This window comes from Mobula birostris, chromosome 3 (genome assembly GCF_030028105.1).
Source record: "Mobula birostris isolate sMobBir1 chromosome 3, sMobBir1.hap1, whole genome shotgun sequence".
Classification (NCBI taxonomy): Eukaryota; Metazoa; Chordata; class Chondrichthyes; order Myliobatiformes; family Myliobatidae; genus Mobula; species Mobula birostris.
Window position 1 is genome coordinate 15887483 of NC_092372.1, and position 18380 is coordinate 15905862.

The window sequence follows — 18380 nt, forward strand, 5'->3', positions numbered from 1 at the left end:
ACAGTGTATTGAAGTAGTTAAAGGCAAAACAACAACAATGCAGAATTATAAACACAAGAGATTCTGCAGATATAGAAATGCAGAGTAACACATATAATGAAGTGTCTCAGCCCGAAATGTCGACTGTTTGTTCCCCTCCATAGATGCTGGGTGACCTGCCGAGATCCTCCAGCATTCAGTGAGTGCTGCAACTACAGAGAAAGTGCAGTGCAGGGAGACAAGAAGGTGCATGATGAATTGTCAGGCACTCAAGTCCAGTCTTTATTCTTGTTTTTGTTTGTAGAGGTTTGACACAATAACTCGCTTGCTGGGATTGTCAAAAGGCAGTTCAGAATCAACAGTCCCAGATCAGCCAACCGAGCTAAGGATGGCAGATTCCCTTTTTTAAAGGACAACAGTGAACGAGATGAATTTTCATATGAAATGGAACTTGGTAACAGATACTGTTTCCTGTTGAATCTGCAGCAAAGATAAATTACAATGTTGATTAGTTTACAAATGTCTACATAAGTCACTATGTAGGTGGATCCATTTTGTCTATCTCTTTATGATTTAGGGCACATTATTGCTCTGACTATTAATGAACATCCTGTCTCTGCAGCTCGAGGCCTGCAGTATTTGGTTATTGCAAATACAAAGTTCATCCCTTTCTGCTCCTCTGGGGTAAATCAGATATAACTAATGATTATTTGTCCGCAGGTAGTCAGCTGCTTTTGTTGTAATTTAAAAATCATGCTGGGTGGTGCCAGTCATTCAGAACAGCTTGATTGAGATTGGATATACAAGGCCAGTGTAATCCGTCAGAAAGTTTGCCTTTCTAGGAAAAATTTGGAGCACTTTTTTCCTCTGCAATGTATAATATTACAAGAAGCATAGACAGAATAGATAGCCAACACTTTTTTCCTGGGACGACAATGCCAGAGGACGTACTTTTAAGGTGAGTTGAGGAAAGTTTAGAGCAAGTGTTCCCAACCTGTGGTCCAGGGAACCTTTGCTTAATAGGGTTGGTCTATGGCATTTAAAAAAAAACTCCTAGTCTCTAGGATCTGTCAGAGGTAGTGTTTTATCTTACACATAGAGTAGTGGGTGCCTGGAATGCACTGCTGTGGTTGGTGGTTGAGGGTGATACATTAGGAATATTTAAGAGACTCTTAGATAAGCTCATGGATGTAATCAGTAGAGGGCTTTGAGCTGTATAAGAGGGAAGGGTTAGATTGATCATGGAGTAGGTTAAAAGACTGGCACAACGTTATGTGCCAAAAGATCCATGCAGTGTTATGTTCTGTGTTCACCATTTGATTTGACCTTCATGTTACAAATCTCCCTTGAAAGGGTGATCTGTTCCTAGACTTGTGCATTGGTGTTCTGCTGTGGATCATGTGAGTCTTGACCCAAGTACCAGGCAGGGCCCAGCAACGTGTTGAGCTGGGTAGATTTAGATCCTTTCTCCATTAGTTCAAGTTTATTGTCATCTGACTATACATATATACAACCTATTGAAACAATGTTGCCCTGGACAACGGTACACCCACAAAATATATATCACACACAGCACATGGAACAAAACATCAGTTAATAAAATATAGTTTAAAATGCATGTGAATTGCACAGCACAGGTAAACAGTAAGTAGTAAACAGCATGCTGTCCTCGTGATGAGACCTCATTGGTGGCAAGGTGTTCATTAATCTCACGGTCTGAGGGAAGAAGCTGTTACCCAGTCTGACAGTCCTAGTCCTGATGCTCCTGTACCTCCTTCCTTATGGTAGTGGGTCAAAGAGATTGTCGGAAGGTTGATAGGGATCCTCAATAGTGTTTTTGACTAGATACTATCTACCGTACCCTTCTAAACAAGAATGTTGATCTTTTCAGCTGGGATGAGGTCAGTGTACAAAACTACAGATTCCCTGAGACTGTGCGTGTCTGCTAGGGCTTATTCCTGGCACAGATTTGGTTACTCAACTGCTCTATTCAGTTTGTAGCAAGTTTATAAATCTGATTTATCAATGAACACCAAGTATTTGGTGTGTTCTGGCTTTTAAAACAATACCATGTTGAACTGTATTGCTTCTGAATTATTTTGTGTGGCATTTCATTACTTGCTGTTCCAGTGAAAGAAAATATTTTTCCAAAGTCTAGAAAACATGTACTGTATTCCTTGACATAATTTTAATATTTAATCATGTTATATTTGAACATGGAATAACACAATACATTAAATTCTATGATTTCTTATTAGTAAGAAATATAACTTGCAGCAATATTTTGGGGCTTTTACACTCCATGAAGAGGATGTTTCCAATTAAAAAAGAGATGAGGAATTTCTACGCTACAGGAATCACTACAGGAAAGGTGTGGAAACTATAGAAGGGGTTCAGAGGAGATATACAAGGATGTTGCCTGGATTGGGGAGCATGCCTTATGGTTGAGTGAACTAGGCCTTTTCTCCTTGGAGCGATGGAGGATGAGAGGTGACCTCACAGAGGTATTAAAGATAATGAGAGGCATTGATCGTGTGGATAGTCAGAGGCTTTTTCCCAGGGCTGAAATGGCTAACATGACAGGGCACAGTTTTAAGGTGCTTGGAAGCAGGTACAGAGGAGATGTCAGGGATAAGTTTTTTACACAGAGAGTGGCGAGTGCGTGGAATGGGCTGCCGTCAACAGTGGTAGAGGTGGATACGATAGGGTCTCTTCAGAGACTCCTGGATAGGTACATGGAGCTTAGAAAAGTAGAGGGCTATGGGTAACCCTATCTAATTTCTAATGTAAGTACATGTTCGGCACAGCATTGTGGACCAAAGGGTCTGTATTGTGCTGTAGGTTTTCTATGTTTCTTTAGCCATGGATGATAAATCTGTGAAATTCATTGGTACAGATAGCTGTGGAGGCCAGGTTGCTTGCAATATTTAAAGCAGAGGTTGTTAAGTTCTTCAAATTAAGGTTGTTAAGGGCATCAAGGGTTACGGGAAGAAGGCAGGAGACTGAGGTTGAAAAGGATAATAAATCAGCATGATTGGTTGGCAGGGCAGAATAGAATCGATAGGCCAAATAGTCCAATTCTGCTCCTATGTCTTATTGCTTTATGATCTGTAGAAGTATTTTTTTTAGAGCTTGAGAGTAGCATGAGACCTCTGAGTAATAAAAGTAAAATATAAAGAGAAACTCTTGCTTTGGGTTTGTCAAAATTCATAGGAAGTCTTGCCTGGAGGAACAATTCAGTAAAGCTTGTAGGGTCTTATTGTTACGTAACCCCCCATATTAATGTAAGTTAAAATAGTGTGGAGTAGATCTGAAATGAAACAAAAGCTTTTGCATGACAAAAAGGTATTGAAAAAAATCAATGATTTCATTGAGATAAGAGATTCTACAGATGATGGAAATCCAGAGCAACTCACACAAAATGCTTGAGTTACTCAGCAGGTCAGGAGATGAATAAGCAGTCCACGTTTCAGGCCAAGACTCTTCATCAGGACTGCAAAAGAAGGACGCAGAAGCCAAAATAAGAATGAGTACAAGCTGGCAGGTGATAGGTGAAAGCAGGTGAGGGGGAAGGTGAGTGGGGGAAGAGGAATGAAGTGAGAAACAGGGAGGAGTAGAGGTAAAGGGCTAAAGAAGAAGGAATCTAGTAGAGGAGGACTGTGGACCATGGAAGAAAGGAAAGGAGGAGGGGCACCAACGGGAGGTGATGGCCAGGTGGGGAAATTCTGCCCAACTGGGGCTGGATAGGAAGTTACCTGAAGTTAGAGAAATTGATGTTCATGTTGCCAGGTGGGAAGCTACCCAGATGGAATATGATTCAAAGGATTCGAAGTACATTTATTAGCAAAGTGTGAATGTAGTATACAACCCTGAGATTCGTCTTTTCCACCGACAGCCATGGAACAAAACAAAGAAAGAAAACATGGAACCTGTTCAAAGAGAGAACATCAAACAACCCCCCCCCACGCGCCAAAAAAAAACCAAATCGCGCGAATGGCAACAAGAACATCAAGCCCCTGTGCAAAAAAAATCACGCAAAATGGAAACAAAATCAGTCGCCTCACGCACAATAAACAAATCGCGCAAGTGGCAACAAGGACATCAACCCCACCTCGCACAAATGGAAACAAGAGAGAATGAACGAAAACACAGAATATAAAATACAAAATTGAAGAGTCCGTATTCAGTTCAGCACAATTATTTGCAGGCCGCCCCGATTCAAAGTCACCCAAAAATAGCAGCAGAGAAAGGAGCGACCGTAATCCAGAAAACACATCATAGTGTGAACTACAGACCAATTCACAAACCGCATCAGTTAAACTTTGCTCCAGCACCATCCTCCGAAAGTATCGAGGAGAGAGAGGTCATTTGAATGCAGGGGTCTTCCCTCAGGAGCAGTGAGCGAGGGAGGGAGAGAACGTCACAAACAAACAACTTCCTCCGGCAGCAGCAAGCCAGAAGCAGACGGCACTGAACACTCACTTGCCTCGATGCTTTCAATCTTCCTCTCTTTAATCAGTGAGAAATGGAGTCGATCATGGGCTTGTGCTGTCTCTAAGATTTTTGACATCGAGGCCGCTTGCCTCCCAGAATCTTCTCAGAGACAGCAGAGCGTCAGATCGCTCAATTGCCCCGAAAAAACACCATCAAACTGTAGATCACAGGCTCCAACAGTACCAGAATCACATTTAAAAGAAGTGAAAGAAACTGTTATGTGGACCATCTGGAGAATGTTGCCTGTGGTAACATCATTTGCTGGCACCATCTTCTTCCAGAGGTGAAGATGGCCTTTTCAGGACAGTAGAGGAAGCCATGGTCTGACATGTTGGAATGAGAAAGGGAAGTAGAACTAAAATGGGTGGCCACCTGTGGCAGATGGAACAAAGGTGTTGATGAAGTGGTCATTGTATCATTGACCCAAGTAAATTTGTAATAACTTCAGTGCAGGTAAAGTTTAAATTTTGTGGCAGAATTAACTATTGAGTATCTGCAGATGTATTTTAAAGTATAGTACTGTGTAAAAGTCTTAGTCAAATTTATAATATTTTGCAAAATATATGTAGTACACAGTATCTTTGCACTCCAAAATATATGTAGTACTGTGCAAAAGTCACACACGTACATATATACATACATACATACACACAGTACCCTTAAAATCTATTCCACCCCTCCTTAGAAGTTTTCATGTTTTATTGGTTTACATCATTGAATCACAGTGGACTTAATTTGGATTTAATTTTGAAATAACGCATACTTCTTCTCTGCCAATTGTTCCACACCCCTCTCAAGGCGCTCCACACGCTCCATTCCCAACATTGTTTGTTCCTGTCAGATTTACAAGTTGTTTTCTTCTCCATGTTGACAAGTACTGTACTGTGCAATAGTTTTAGGCCCTCTAGCTATAAATATGTGCCCAAGACTTTTGCACAGTACCGTCAGTAACATTGTTGCTGTTGTCAAGGATGTCGTTAATTTTTTCAAGCATTGTTATAGTAAAGTGTCTGTTCGGTTGTGGGCCAGAGTATTACTCAAAAGATTTACTTAGTTCTATATTAAAATATAATCACCTGTGATGGTTATAACAGTGCGATGTTTTATTAACAGCAAATGAAGAAGCATCCCTGCCGTCAATGTGAAAAATCCTTCAGCTCCTCACATAGTCTATGTCGACATAATCGCATCAAGCACAAGGGTATCCGAAAAGTCTACACATGCTGGTGAGTACACCAATAAAGTGCTTGTGAAAATGGATGACCCAGTTATAAATTGATTAATTCATAAGGGGGCATAAAGGGTTAGTGTAGCATTTAATGCAGCGCTCTTACAGCTGGGTGGTCAGAGTTCAGAGTTCAATTCTGATGGTATCTGTTAGGAGTTTGTACGTCCTCCCTTTGACTGCGTGGGTTTCTTCCGGGTGTTCCGGTTTCCTCCCACATTCCAAAGACATATTGGTCAGTAGGTTAATTAGTCTTTGTAAATTGTTGTGTGATTAGACTAAGGTTAAATAGGTAGGTTGCTGGATGGTGTGTCTCGTTGGGCTTGTTCCATGTGGTACTGCTAAATAAATAAATAAAATAAAACTTTTTTTGAGAAAAAATGACCCCCAGCTGGAATGGAGTTAAATAAGAAAAAATAGTTCAGTTGGTAAGAGCACAAACAGCAAAGGTGCTGACCGGAGAGTTGAAGAAACCGTGAACTCCTCACTCTTTCATGTAGGGAGGAAGGTGATGATAGCAGAGCAGAGTTTCCTGAAGTGAAAGGTCAGTAGAGACTTGTGTTAACTTGCGTATCTCTCCCCCACATAGCCAATCCAGAGCAAACCTCAGTAGAGCTTCATAAACACAGCCAGGTCTAGTGACAGAGGGTCAAAGACAGTTTTACGCTCTGTGAGTTCAAGGAGCAAACATGAGGCTGTATCTAGGGAAATGACTGCATTGGGTTGGAGGGCTTGATGGTGGTTATTGGCGGGGTAGTGGAGCCCTGATGAGTTCTTGGCAATGTTAAAAAGAAATGTAGGTGCACTACTGTATGGTCAGTGAGTGTGCACTAATTTGATGTTCATTTGAGATTCGTGAAGTGTGGATTCCTGGCAGCAGAGCTAACTGATGAAGACTGCTACCACGGAAGTGGCAGGATAGCAGAGGGGTTTGCATAATGTTACTAGAGCAATCCCAGACCAATAAAAATCCCCCACCACTATAACCCTAGTGCTTTCATGTCTCTGCTTCCAGAATTGCAGTCAGAGGAAACAGATTTCAGAAGAGGGGACAAGATGCAGCCACTACCAAGTGTTCACATTTATTTACAGTACTGTGCAAAAGCCATAGACATACATATGTGTATAGCTATGGTGCCTTAGACATTTTCACAGTAATGTAGTAATTTTATGTATTACACTGTACTGCTGCCGCAAAATAAACACATTTCATGATATATGTGATTGATCCTAAAAGTGATTCTGATATGGGTCTCTATTGTGGACTGAGAGTGGGAAGGGGACAGGCGGAGGGGACTTATGGTTAGGAAAAGGGGAAGGGAGAGGGGAGGGAGCAGATAGCACCAGAGAGACGTTCTGTGATAAGACCGTAAGACATTGGAGCCGAATTAGGCCATATGACCCATGGAGTCTGCTCTGTCATTTCATCATGGCTGATCCAATTTTCCTCTTAAACCCAATCTCCTGCCTTCTCCCTGCATCCCTTCATGCTCTGACCAAATGAGAGTCTATCAACCTCTGCAATAAATATACATAAAGACTTGGCCTCCACAGCTGCCTGTGGCAATGAATTCCACAGATTGACCATTCTCTGGCTGAAGAAATTCCTCCTCATCTCCATTATAAAAGGATGACCCTCTGTTCTGAGGCTGTGTCCTCCGGTCAGAGACTCTCCTACCAGAGGAGACATCTTCTCCACATCCACTCTATCATGCCCTTTCAGCATTCGGTAGGTTTCAATATCACCCTTCATTCTTCTGAATTCTAGTGAATACAGGCCCAGAGCCATCAAATGTTCTTCATATCACAAGCCGTTCAAACTGGAATCATTTTTATGAACCTCTTTTGATCCCTCTCCAGTTTCAGCACATCCTTTTTAAGATAAGGGTCCCAAAACTGCTCACAGTTCTCCTCTGCACTGCTTTATAAAGTCTCAACATTACAACACTTCTCTTATATTCTAGTGCTCTTGAAATGAATGCTAACAACACATTTGCCTTCCCCACCACAGACTCAACCTGCAATTAACCTTTAGTGAATCCTGCAGATCATCTTCTTTCAGCCATGATTCATTGATGCCAACAACATCATACATGCCAATCTACAACTATGCTACAAGTTCATCTACCTTATTCCGTATAGTGTGCTACATTCAAATACAACATCTTCAGTCCTGTATTCACCATTTTGATTTTGCCCAGCTTTTACGTTGCAACTCATCCTGTTGACAGCAATTTTGCCCTATCACCAGCCTCTTCTTGCTAGGAGCCTGACCACACATTGCCTCTGTTTGTAAACCAACTACCTCATCTTCAGTACTATCACTCCGTTTCCCAGCCCCCAGCCAGATTAATTCAACCTACCCAATGATCAATAAACCAATTGTTTGGAATCAAATAACCTTGCCTGGTGTCTCGGGATGGGGTGAATCTGCATCCATGCCACCCCAACCCCCACCCCTGGCATTCTGTCTCTGCCACCTGTCTCACACCCTCGCCATTCTCAATATCTTCTGCTCCTGCCAGATTTACAGATTCGCTCTCTGCACCACATTGACCAATATAGTACTGTGCAGCGGCCTTTAGCACCCTAGCTGTGTATATAAGATTTTTGCACAGTGCTGTAGTTGGGGGGGGGGGGTGAATTTCTAGCCCCTTGCAGCTGTTTCTGGTAGTGGAATTGATCAAAGAATGGAGTTTAATTGATGTCTTTGAGATCAGCTCCTGAATCAGGGAGGATTAGGTAGAAAGCATCAATAAATCTGGCATAATACAACAACTGATGTGGAATATGAGCATTTACCAAGTTGTGTTTGAAGTTGATTAACAGTATTTTTTTTTCAGAGATAACATTTGATCATATAAGTTAGGAAAACTATATTTAGTTTGGATTCTGCCAATAACTCCTGGACGTGAGTTAACAGAAACTGTAGTGCCCACCGATGTAATTGTGATGATTTATCAATAAATACACTCGGGGACGCTTTATTAGATGCACCTGTATACTTGTTCGTGTAAATATCTAATCAGCCAATTATGTGCCAGCAACTCAATGCATTAAGCATGGACACATGGTCAAGAGGTTCAGTTGTTGTTCTGATTGAACATCAGATTGGAGAAGAAATGTGATCTTAGTGACTTTGACTGTGGAATGATTGTTGGTGTCAGATGGAATGGTTTGAGTATCTCAGAAATTGCTGTTCTTCTGGGGTTTTCATGCACAACAGTCTCTAGAGTTTACAGAGAAAAAAATATTCAGTAAGCTGCAGTTCTATGGGCAAAAATACATTGTTAATGAGAGGGGTCAGAGGAGAATAGACAGACTGGTTCAAGCTGACAGGAAGGTGGCAGTAATTCATATGACCACGTGTTACAACAGTGGTGTGCAGATGAGCATCTCCGAATGCACAGCACATTGAACCTTGAGATGAATGGGCTGTAGCAGCAGGCGGCCACATCAGGTTCCACACCTCCACCTAATAAAGTGGCACTGAATATATGTTCAGGGAGCTTTTAATGTGGTCACTCAGGGACAGACAGTGTCTACCTTCCTTAAATATTGTATAGTTCATCTCATACTATTTTTTCATAGATGAGTCATAAATATATTGAATTTATTTTGGATTAGACAGGAATCTTTGTCAAATTTCCAGGACTTGGCTTTTGCATTGCACTGTTAGTGGGAGTTAACCTAAAATTATATTATCTTACTTAAGCTATCCATAATGACTGCAGGGTTCAACTTGTAGGACCTGTTATCTGAATATGTACAATGCCTATTATTTGGGAGAGATTTCAAATTCAAGCAGGTATGCACATTTTAATAAGTTACTGAGGGATTCTCCAATTACACAGGTACCATATACTCAGTTTGCTTTGTGTTCTTTTTCTTTGTTGTTGCTAATTGATGTATTGACCAGAGAGAAATGAAGTAATTGAGTTCAATTATCCATAAATAATTAATACTCTCATAATAACCTGCTGTAGGTTATAGTGGGCTATTGGAATCAAGTTTAATATCACTGGCATATGTTGTGAAATTTGTTCTGTGGCAGCAGTAGATTGCAATACATTGTAATAAAAACTGAATTAGAATAAGTATATGTATATATGTTTTTAAATAAGTAGTACAAAAAGGAGGGAAAAATTACCGAGGAAGTGTTCATGGGTTCATTATCCATTCAGAAATCTGATGGCAGAGGGGAAGAAGCTGTCCCTAAAGTGTTGAGTGTGTGCCTTCTGTATCTGCTGTATCTCCTCCCTGATGGGAGCAGTGAGAAGAGGGCATGTCCTGGGTGATGGGGATCCTTAATGATGATGCCACCTTTTTGAAGATGATCTGGATGCTGGGGAGGCCAGTGCCCATCATGGAGCTGGCTGAATTACAAATGTTTTGCAGTTTTTTCCAATCCTGTGCAGTAGCCCCTCCATATCAGTTAGTGATGCGGCCAGTTAGAATGCCTTTCATGCTGCGGCTATAGAAATTTGCAAGTGTCTTTGGTGACATACCAATTACTTACATACAATTGCTCTATCTATTTTTAAATCTCTACCATCATTTTTATCAAACCCATGTCAGACGGTAGTAAGTGCTTGCTAATGTTCAATGCATCTGCATCTCATTGGCTAGCAGCCAGTAAAAAGTTACAAAAAGAAGTCCTATCGGAATTCTGTTGTAAGCAAATATTGCCTGAGGAAAACAGAGTCCAAAAGCGACCATAAGCAGGATAGCAAATAGATGTAGTGAAAAATGTAAACAGCAAGCCTAAATAAAAGAGGCAAGTTTGAGCTGTTAGTGTAAAAGTATGCAAAGTATAGTGAAAGTTGTTAATGCACAGACTGCATCAGAGTCAGGTTTATCATCACTAACATATATCTTGGAAATTGGTGTTTTGAGCAGCATTACGGTGCAATATATTAAAAAAAGGTATGTTACAATATGAAAAGGGCAGTACGGGGCGGCACAATAGTGTAGCGGTTAGTATAATGCTATATAGCGCCAGCGACACGGCACTAGAACGGTAATCCAGAAAAACATTCAAACAACAAAAATGAGCCTCCTGAATGTAATTTACATATCGACTTTGTTGTCTTCATTAGTGACTGACTACCACATCAGACCTGATAAAGGGTCAAAACTTCATTCCCCTGCATAAACGCTGCCTGACCTGCTGAGTTCCTGCAGCTTTACGTGTGTGCATGTAGTTATTCCTGTTCATTTACACTTGATACTGCTCATTCACATTTGATACAAAGATATCTGTCAACAAAATCCAGCTTCACCACACTATTCGTGATCCTTACTGACAATTATGACAAGAGATGCCAGCAGCTGTCTTTGGAACTGCTGGTATTCACTGGAAAGATACAGGCCCATGTAATTATGGAAACGTCCTGGAGACATAACGTAACTAGATCTGAAATAAAATTCCAAAGGGAGACAGATCCAAACACAACTTGAGGGAAGACCTCTTTACTCTCTAAGCTGAGCAATTACAGTTATTTTTCTTACTGACAGCAAGTTCACAACACAAACATAGCCATGTTTTCAGTAAAAATTAACAACTCCACACAGTCTTTTAACACAATGGCTGTATTCCGGTTTTATATTTATAACTGGAGACTTTTGGAGGGCTCATAGCAATATTACATAATGGCATTTTATTAAGCAATGTGCAGTCGGGTGGGACTATATTATTTAAATATTTTCTGGTGTGTTTGCAATGACTTTTATACAGACGCTGTTTATTAACATTTTATGCCTCCTGGTTCACAGGACTATATAAAAAAAGAATGTGGTTTAGAGAGGACATGGTCTGCTCATGAAATCACCTTTGCTCTTCTCTCCAATGCTTTCTGTGTCTCTTTTCTCACCTTATTTCTCTTATTTCCTTCATCTCCACATTTCAGTGTTTTATCTTTAATTAAAATTGTTGATTTGTTTACTGGTTTCTACCAAAGAGGCGAAGGAGAGTGGATTGCTCCCTTCAAATGCAGATAGATTTTTAGATGTTTAAGAGAATCGAGGGAGATAGGTCAGTGCAGGAAACAGGTCCAAAGATACAAACTATAAATTTATTGAATAGCAAAGCAGGTGTGAGGGCCAAATGGTCTTGTATTACTAATGCTCTATTTCTTAGCAACACACACAAAATGCTGGAGGAAATCAGTAGGAAATCGGCAGCATCTACGGAAAAGAGTAAACAGTCGAAGTTTCAGGCCAAGGCCTGATGCAGCTGGTGTGTGGTGTTGTTTGCTTATGCAGTCTATGTATGAGAGATGTATCTTGTGGCTCAGGAGTGACCCCCACATCCCAAATTGTGTTACCCATCCCTACTGCTAATGTGGCTGTAGGGGATAATTGTTTTCTTTGATTAAATTGCAACCCTCTGTACTCCCCTTATTTCTTTCTCTCTCTGCCCCCCCCCCAGCCCACTCAATAGCTGTATTCTCATCTAAGTACCCATTTTTCAGATTTCACCTGCCTTATTCCCCTTTTGGGCCCCTTATTAAAGAAAGATGAGCTGGCATTGAATAGGCTCCAGAGGAGGTTCACCAGAATGATCCTGGAAATGAAAGGGTTAATGTATGAAGAGTATTTGATGGTTCTGGGCCTGTATTTGCTTAAGTTTAAGGGGACAGTTCATTGAAATCTATCAAATATTGAAAGGCCTAAATAGATTGGACACGAAGTGTATGTTTCCTATACTGAGGGAGTCTAGGACCAGAGGGCAAAACCTCAGAATACAAGGACGTCCTTTTAGAACAGAAATGAGGAATTCATTGCCCCAGGTGGCTGTGGAGGCCAAGTTATTGTGTATATTTAAAGTGAGGTTTGATAGGTTCTTGATTAGTAAGGGCTTCAAAGCTTATGAGGAGAATGGGTCTGAGAAGGATAATTAATTGCATGGCAGAGCAGATTTGATGGGCCCAATGGACTAATCTGCTCCTCTGACTTATGATCTTTTTTCTTTTTCCTGTTGTCTCTCCTTTCAGCTACCCCTCCCTGAGATGAACTTGAGCAGTAGCCCCTCTTATCCAACTCCAAATCCCTCCCCCTCCCCCAGGCCAATTGTCCATGCTCTTAGCTGAGAGCCTTCTGATTAGTTCTTATGTTCCCCCATTACTTCATAACCCCAAGTTGACGTCAGAGATAATTCACCCCCTTGATTGGATATTGACCTCTGTCCAATTAGGGCAGCCGGTTTAGTAATGATCCCATTTTTGACTTAGAGTGGTAACTGCTCTGCACATGATGCCAAGAAATTGCAGAGTCATGGACACAGCTCAGCAGGTTACAGGAACCAGCCTCCCCTTGATGGACTCTGTCTACACTCCTCGCTGCCTTAGTAAAGCAACCAGCATAATCAAAGACCCCACCCACACTAGATGTGTTCTCTTCTCCCCTGTCTCATTACCAGAAAGCACGCACCACCAGGCTCAAGGACAGATTCAATTCTCTGGTGCGATAACATAGTCTTGACTTCACAGTCTACCTTGTTATGCTCTTGCAGTTTGTTGTTTACCTGCACTGCACTTTCTCTGCAGCTGTTATACTTTATTCTGCATTGCATTGTTGTTGCTTCTCCGCGCTTGTGGCGCATTGGGTGGCAACCTAGCCTTTTCTTTAGCATTTGTTTGTTTTTTACGAGGCCGAGTTGCTAGCTCGACGCTCAACCCAGCACGGATGGAGAGCGTGCAAGGAGCCAGCCGGATTTGAACCTGGGACCACTTGCCTCGAAATCTGGTGTGTATGCCACTACACCAGCGGAGAGTCTGCATTATAACCATATAACCATATAACAATTACAGCACGGAAACAGGCCATCTCGGCCCTACATGGAACTTAGAAAAACACAGCACGGTACAGGCCCTTTGGCCTGTGATATTGTGCTGCCCTTTTAACCTACTCTAAGATCAAACTAACCCTTTACAAATTATACCCTTAAGTAAGTATAAGTTCAGGAAAATCTTGAGGCAGTTTTTGATTGAAACAGAATTGTGATACACGAAGTAAGTTTGCCAAACAGCAAGTGTGCATTTACCAAAATATTTTAATTTGTATTAACAGATGCTACTGCATACCGCATTCCCAACGGTGAGTGTTCGAATATGCCATGCTACAATAGGGATGTTAAAATAATAAGGATGGTGGGATGGAGATACATCTCTACCAAAGTAGGCGTAAGGCACTCGTTCCCTCCACTAGCCTGCAGATCACCCTTGGACAAGGTGTAGCACTTGCTTAGTCTCCTGAAACAGGGTCACATGAACCCATGGGAGCAGGTGGCGGATGGCTGTACGAGCAGCTGGTGCGTATCACAAGTTGTGGTTATGCAACCAGTGATACCAGGCAGACAATCTCTGAACAGTACTGATAAGGGCTGGAGTCAGTCGTCTTGTAAAGACACTGCTTGCAAACGTCTTGCAATCTACTTCTGCAGAAAAATTGACCAAGAACAATAATGGTCATGAGACCCATGATCATCCACATCATATGACATGACACGTAATAATAATGATAATGATATGAAAGAACCAATTAGGAGCGCCTAATCCAAGAAAGATAGTTATTTAGTAGATATTCATACAACACAGCACATAATGATGACAATGATAGACGTCATGCCACATTGAATGTCATTGACTTTGATCTGAAGCGACTGACAACATTAGATCTGATGCTTAAAGCCTTATATTGCCTAAGTTTTACTTGCTTTAGCATCAGGTTCTACCATTTGTGGGTGGAGGGGGGGGGCGATGAAAGTCTATGTGTGTAGTTTTTCATTGATTCTATTGTATTATCTTTTCTACTTTGAATACCGGGAAGAAAACTAATCTTAAGGTAGTATATGGTGACGTATATATCCTTTGATAATAAATATACATTAAACTTTCATCTTTGAAGTATATAATTTTTACGTATTTGCTTCTTTACCTTTTAACACAATTGTAATTATTAGTGCTTTTAAAGCTGAGAAGAGATTTCAGAAGTTCAAAGATTCAATGACAAAGAAGTCAAATTTTGCAAACACAACAACAACAACACCGAATGTGAGTTATAGAGTCTTTGAAAGTGAGTCTATGGGTTGTGTTCAGTGTTCAGTGATCAGTTTAGAGTTGTGGTGAGTGAAGATGTCCATGCTGGTTCAGGAGCCTGATGGTTGAAGGGTAATAACTGTTCCTGAACCTGGTGGTGTGCTAAGGCTCCTGTACCTCTGGCGTATGCACCGGAATATCCTCTGGGACCAGGACTAGGACCTGGTTCAATGTGAGACAGTCAAGGATGAAGTTATTGAACAGGGCAAGACCCAAATGGATATGTCGAGCAATTGAGAATAGTTAGACTGGAAGCATGGCAGAAGAGAAATGTGGAATTTGACAGAGATCACTGGTGGAATGCTTGACTGGGGATCACTGGACACCTGGTCTTGACCTATGGGGAGTGAGGAGTTCTGTGATCTGGGTTCATCGAGAATTAATTGACCCTTATCAGTTAGCGCAGTTTTCTATGTACTAATAAATCAACAGTTCCAGAAGTCAAGTTTTGGATTTACATTTTCTAAGAATATTTAATACCCTGCTAATTTGTTTTGATTTGGTGCAGCTCAGATGTGTAGTGGTTAGCGCAACAGTGTGATCAGCAATCGTGTTGCAATTCTCACCGCTGTCTGGAAGGAGCTTGTATGTTCTCCCAATGACTGTGTAGGTTTTCTCTGGGTGCTCCAGTTTCCTCCCACATTCCTAAGATGTACTTGGTAGAGTTAGCGAGTTGTGATCATGCTACGTTGACGCTTGGCGACATTTGCGGGCTGCCCTCAGCACATCCTCAGACAGTGTTGTTCATTGACGCAAAATGATGCATTTATTTCACTGTCTGTTTCAATGTACATGTGACAAATAAAGCTAATCTAATATTTTCCTAATGCCAAAGAAACTTAGGATTTTTTCTCTCAAACTCTAGATACTAAATTGATGATTTACCGGAACAGCAGCATAGAAATGTGAGAACGCCATTTAACTCCTAATTCCACCATTTCTTCAGATCAGAGCTTATCTTCTTTATCCAATGTTTATATTTTCTTTTCCTGCTCCCATATCCAGGAATAATGAATATAACAACTTTGGGTTCAAGACCGGCAATTATGCTGTTATTGATTGTCTTTTCCAGAAACTTCTACCAGCCTACTGTATGAAAAAGTGATTCTGAACATCACGTGAAGTGCGGGCACTAATTTTTACAATTTGCAGGAAATGGGTACTGAGGTAAAAGATCACTCACTGAGTGGCGGTGAGGCAGTGGGATGCTGAATGGCACTACACTTTCTGCTGTTCCTGAAGATCCGTTTATACCATATCCATTCGTCCTAGCCTCCTTACCTTGAGCAAATACCTTATTATAATTCAATCTGCTGAAGCTACATTAGTTTTCTGAAGGGAAAGACAAAACTCTTCACCTGGTCTCTGTTCGTTTTGAGTTTTATTTTTTAAATTTTTTTTTCAAAAGAGTATCCAATAGCCATTATGTACTTTGAAGAAGCCTAAAAGGAGGGGAGATGTCATTGAAAACTAATGAATATTGGAAAGCCTATATAGGATGGACATGCAGAGGATGTTTCCAATAGTGGAAGAGTCTGTGTTCAGAGGATACAGTCTCAGAATACAAAAATGCCCCTTTAAGAGGAGATGACAAAAAATCTATTAAACCAAAGGGGTGGTGAATCTGTGGAATTCATTGCCCCAGATGGCTGTGGAAGCCAAGTCATTAGGTATAGTTAGAGGTTATGGGGAGAAGGCAGGAGAATGGGGTTGAGAGAAAATAAATCAGGCATGATTGAATGGAGGAATGGACTCAATGGTCAGAATGGCCTAATTCTGCTTCTATGTCTTATGGTCTTACACTGGATTTTTTACACTTATTTTGCACTATTTACACTATGAGACAAAAGTTTGCATGTTTGACATTTGACTGTCTTTGATGAGATCAAAATATTCAACACGCAGCAACAAAAGGATTGCGTGTTTCTGTTTGTAAAGTTTCACACTTATTGAGGTTCTTTGTTACAATGTTATATGGAGTCTTTATTTGTTCTTTAAGAAGCTGCCTTTCCCTGCTCAGTGTTGGCCAAGTTCCTGAAATATGATATTTTGGTACTGTAGGACTGACTCAATTTAGCTTTCTCTTGCACTGTCTAAAGAAATAGCACAAATCCAATTGGCTTTTATAAAACCATAAGAACATAAGACATAGGGTATTCCAATGTCACCCTGCCCCCTCCCCCAGCTGCCTATCACCCCCTCATGGTTCCGCCTCCTTCTACTACCCATTGTGTTTTCCCCTATTCCTTCTTCACCTTTCCTGCCTATCCTTCACTGCTTCCCCTCCCCACCCCTTTATCCTTCCCCTTACTGGTTTTTCACCTGGCACCTACCAGCCTTCTCCTTCCCACCCTCCCCCCACCTTCTTTATAGGGCCTCTGCCCCTTCCCTCTTCACTCCTGACGAAGGGTTCGGGCCCGAAACGTCGACCGATCTTTTCCATGGATGCTGCCTGACCTGCTGAGTTCCTCCAGCGTGTTGTGAGTGTCATTCCTTCATGGCTGATTTATTATCCCTCTCAACCTTATTCTTCTGCTTCCTCCCCGTAACCTTTACAAATCAAGAACCTATCAACCTACACTTTAATTATACCCAATGTTGTGGCCACCCACCATCTGGCAATGAGTTCCACAGATTCACCACCCTCTGGCTCAAGAATTTCCTCCTCATTTCTGTTCTAAAGAGACGTCCCTCTATCCTGAGGCTGTATCCTCTGGACCCACCCACTATAGAAAACATCTTCATCACATCCACTCCATGTAGGCCTTTCAATATTCAATAGTTTTTAATGAGATCCTCTCTTATTCTTCTAAACTCCAGTGAGTACAGGCCCAGAGCCATCAAGCTCTCCTCATATGTTAACCCTTCCATTCCCTGAATAATTTTTATGAACATCCTCTAGAGCCTCTCCCAGCTCGCACATCTTGTAGATAAGGGGTCCTGAACTGTTCATAATACTCCAAGTGCGGTCTGACCAATGCCTTATAAAACCTCAGCACTACAGCCTTACTTTATATTCTAGTCCCCTCAAACTGAATGCTAACATTGCATTTGCCTTCCTTACCACCGACTCCACCTGCAAATTAACCTTTAGAGAACTCTGCACGAAGAATCCCAAGTCCCTTTGCACCTTGGATTTCTGAATTTGCTCTCCAATTAGAAAGTAGTATACACCTTTATTCCTTCTCCTAAAGTGCATGACCATACTTTTCCCTGTTGTCAGAAGTCTTAATTAGAACCATAGAACCATAGAACATTACAGCACAGAAACAGGCCTATTGGCCCTTCTTGGCTGTGCCGAACCATTTTTCTGCCTAGTTCCACTGACCTGCACCTGGACCATATCCCTCCATAAGCCTCTCATCCATGTATGTGTCCAAGTTTTTCTTAAATGTTAAAGGTGAGCCCGCATTTACTTCATCTGGCAGCTCATTCCACACTCCCACCACTCTCTGTGTGAAGAAGTGCCCCCCCCCACAATGTTCCCTTTAAACTTTTCCCTCTTCACCCTTAACCCATGTCCTCTGGTTTTTTTCTCCCCTTGCCTCAGTGGAAAAAGCCTGCTTGCATTCTCTCTATCTATA

At 41.4% G+C, this 18380-nt stretch overlaps 1 protein-coding gene across 12 annotated transcripts in view; it reads left to right on the forward strand.

The window, feature by feature from the left end:
• Positions 1-18380, forward strand: part of znf532 (zinc finger protein 532) — a 177346-nt gene that overhangs the window by 147554 nt on the left and 11412 nt on the right. For all 12 annotated transcript variants that reach the window (XM_072252264.1, XM_072252266.1, XM_072252269.1 and 9 more), the window contains one exon: positions 5587-5699. In XM_072252264.1, coding sequence (XP_072108365.1) covers positions 5587-5699 — 113 coding nt within the window. The remainder of the gene's footprint in view (positions 1-5586; positions 5700-18380) is intronic.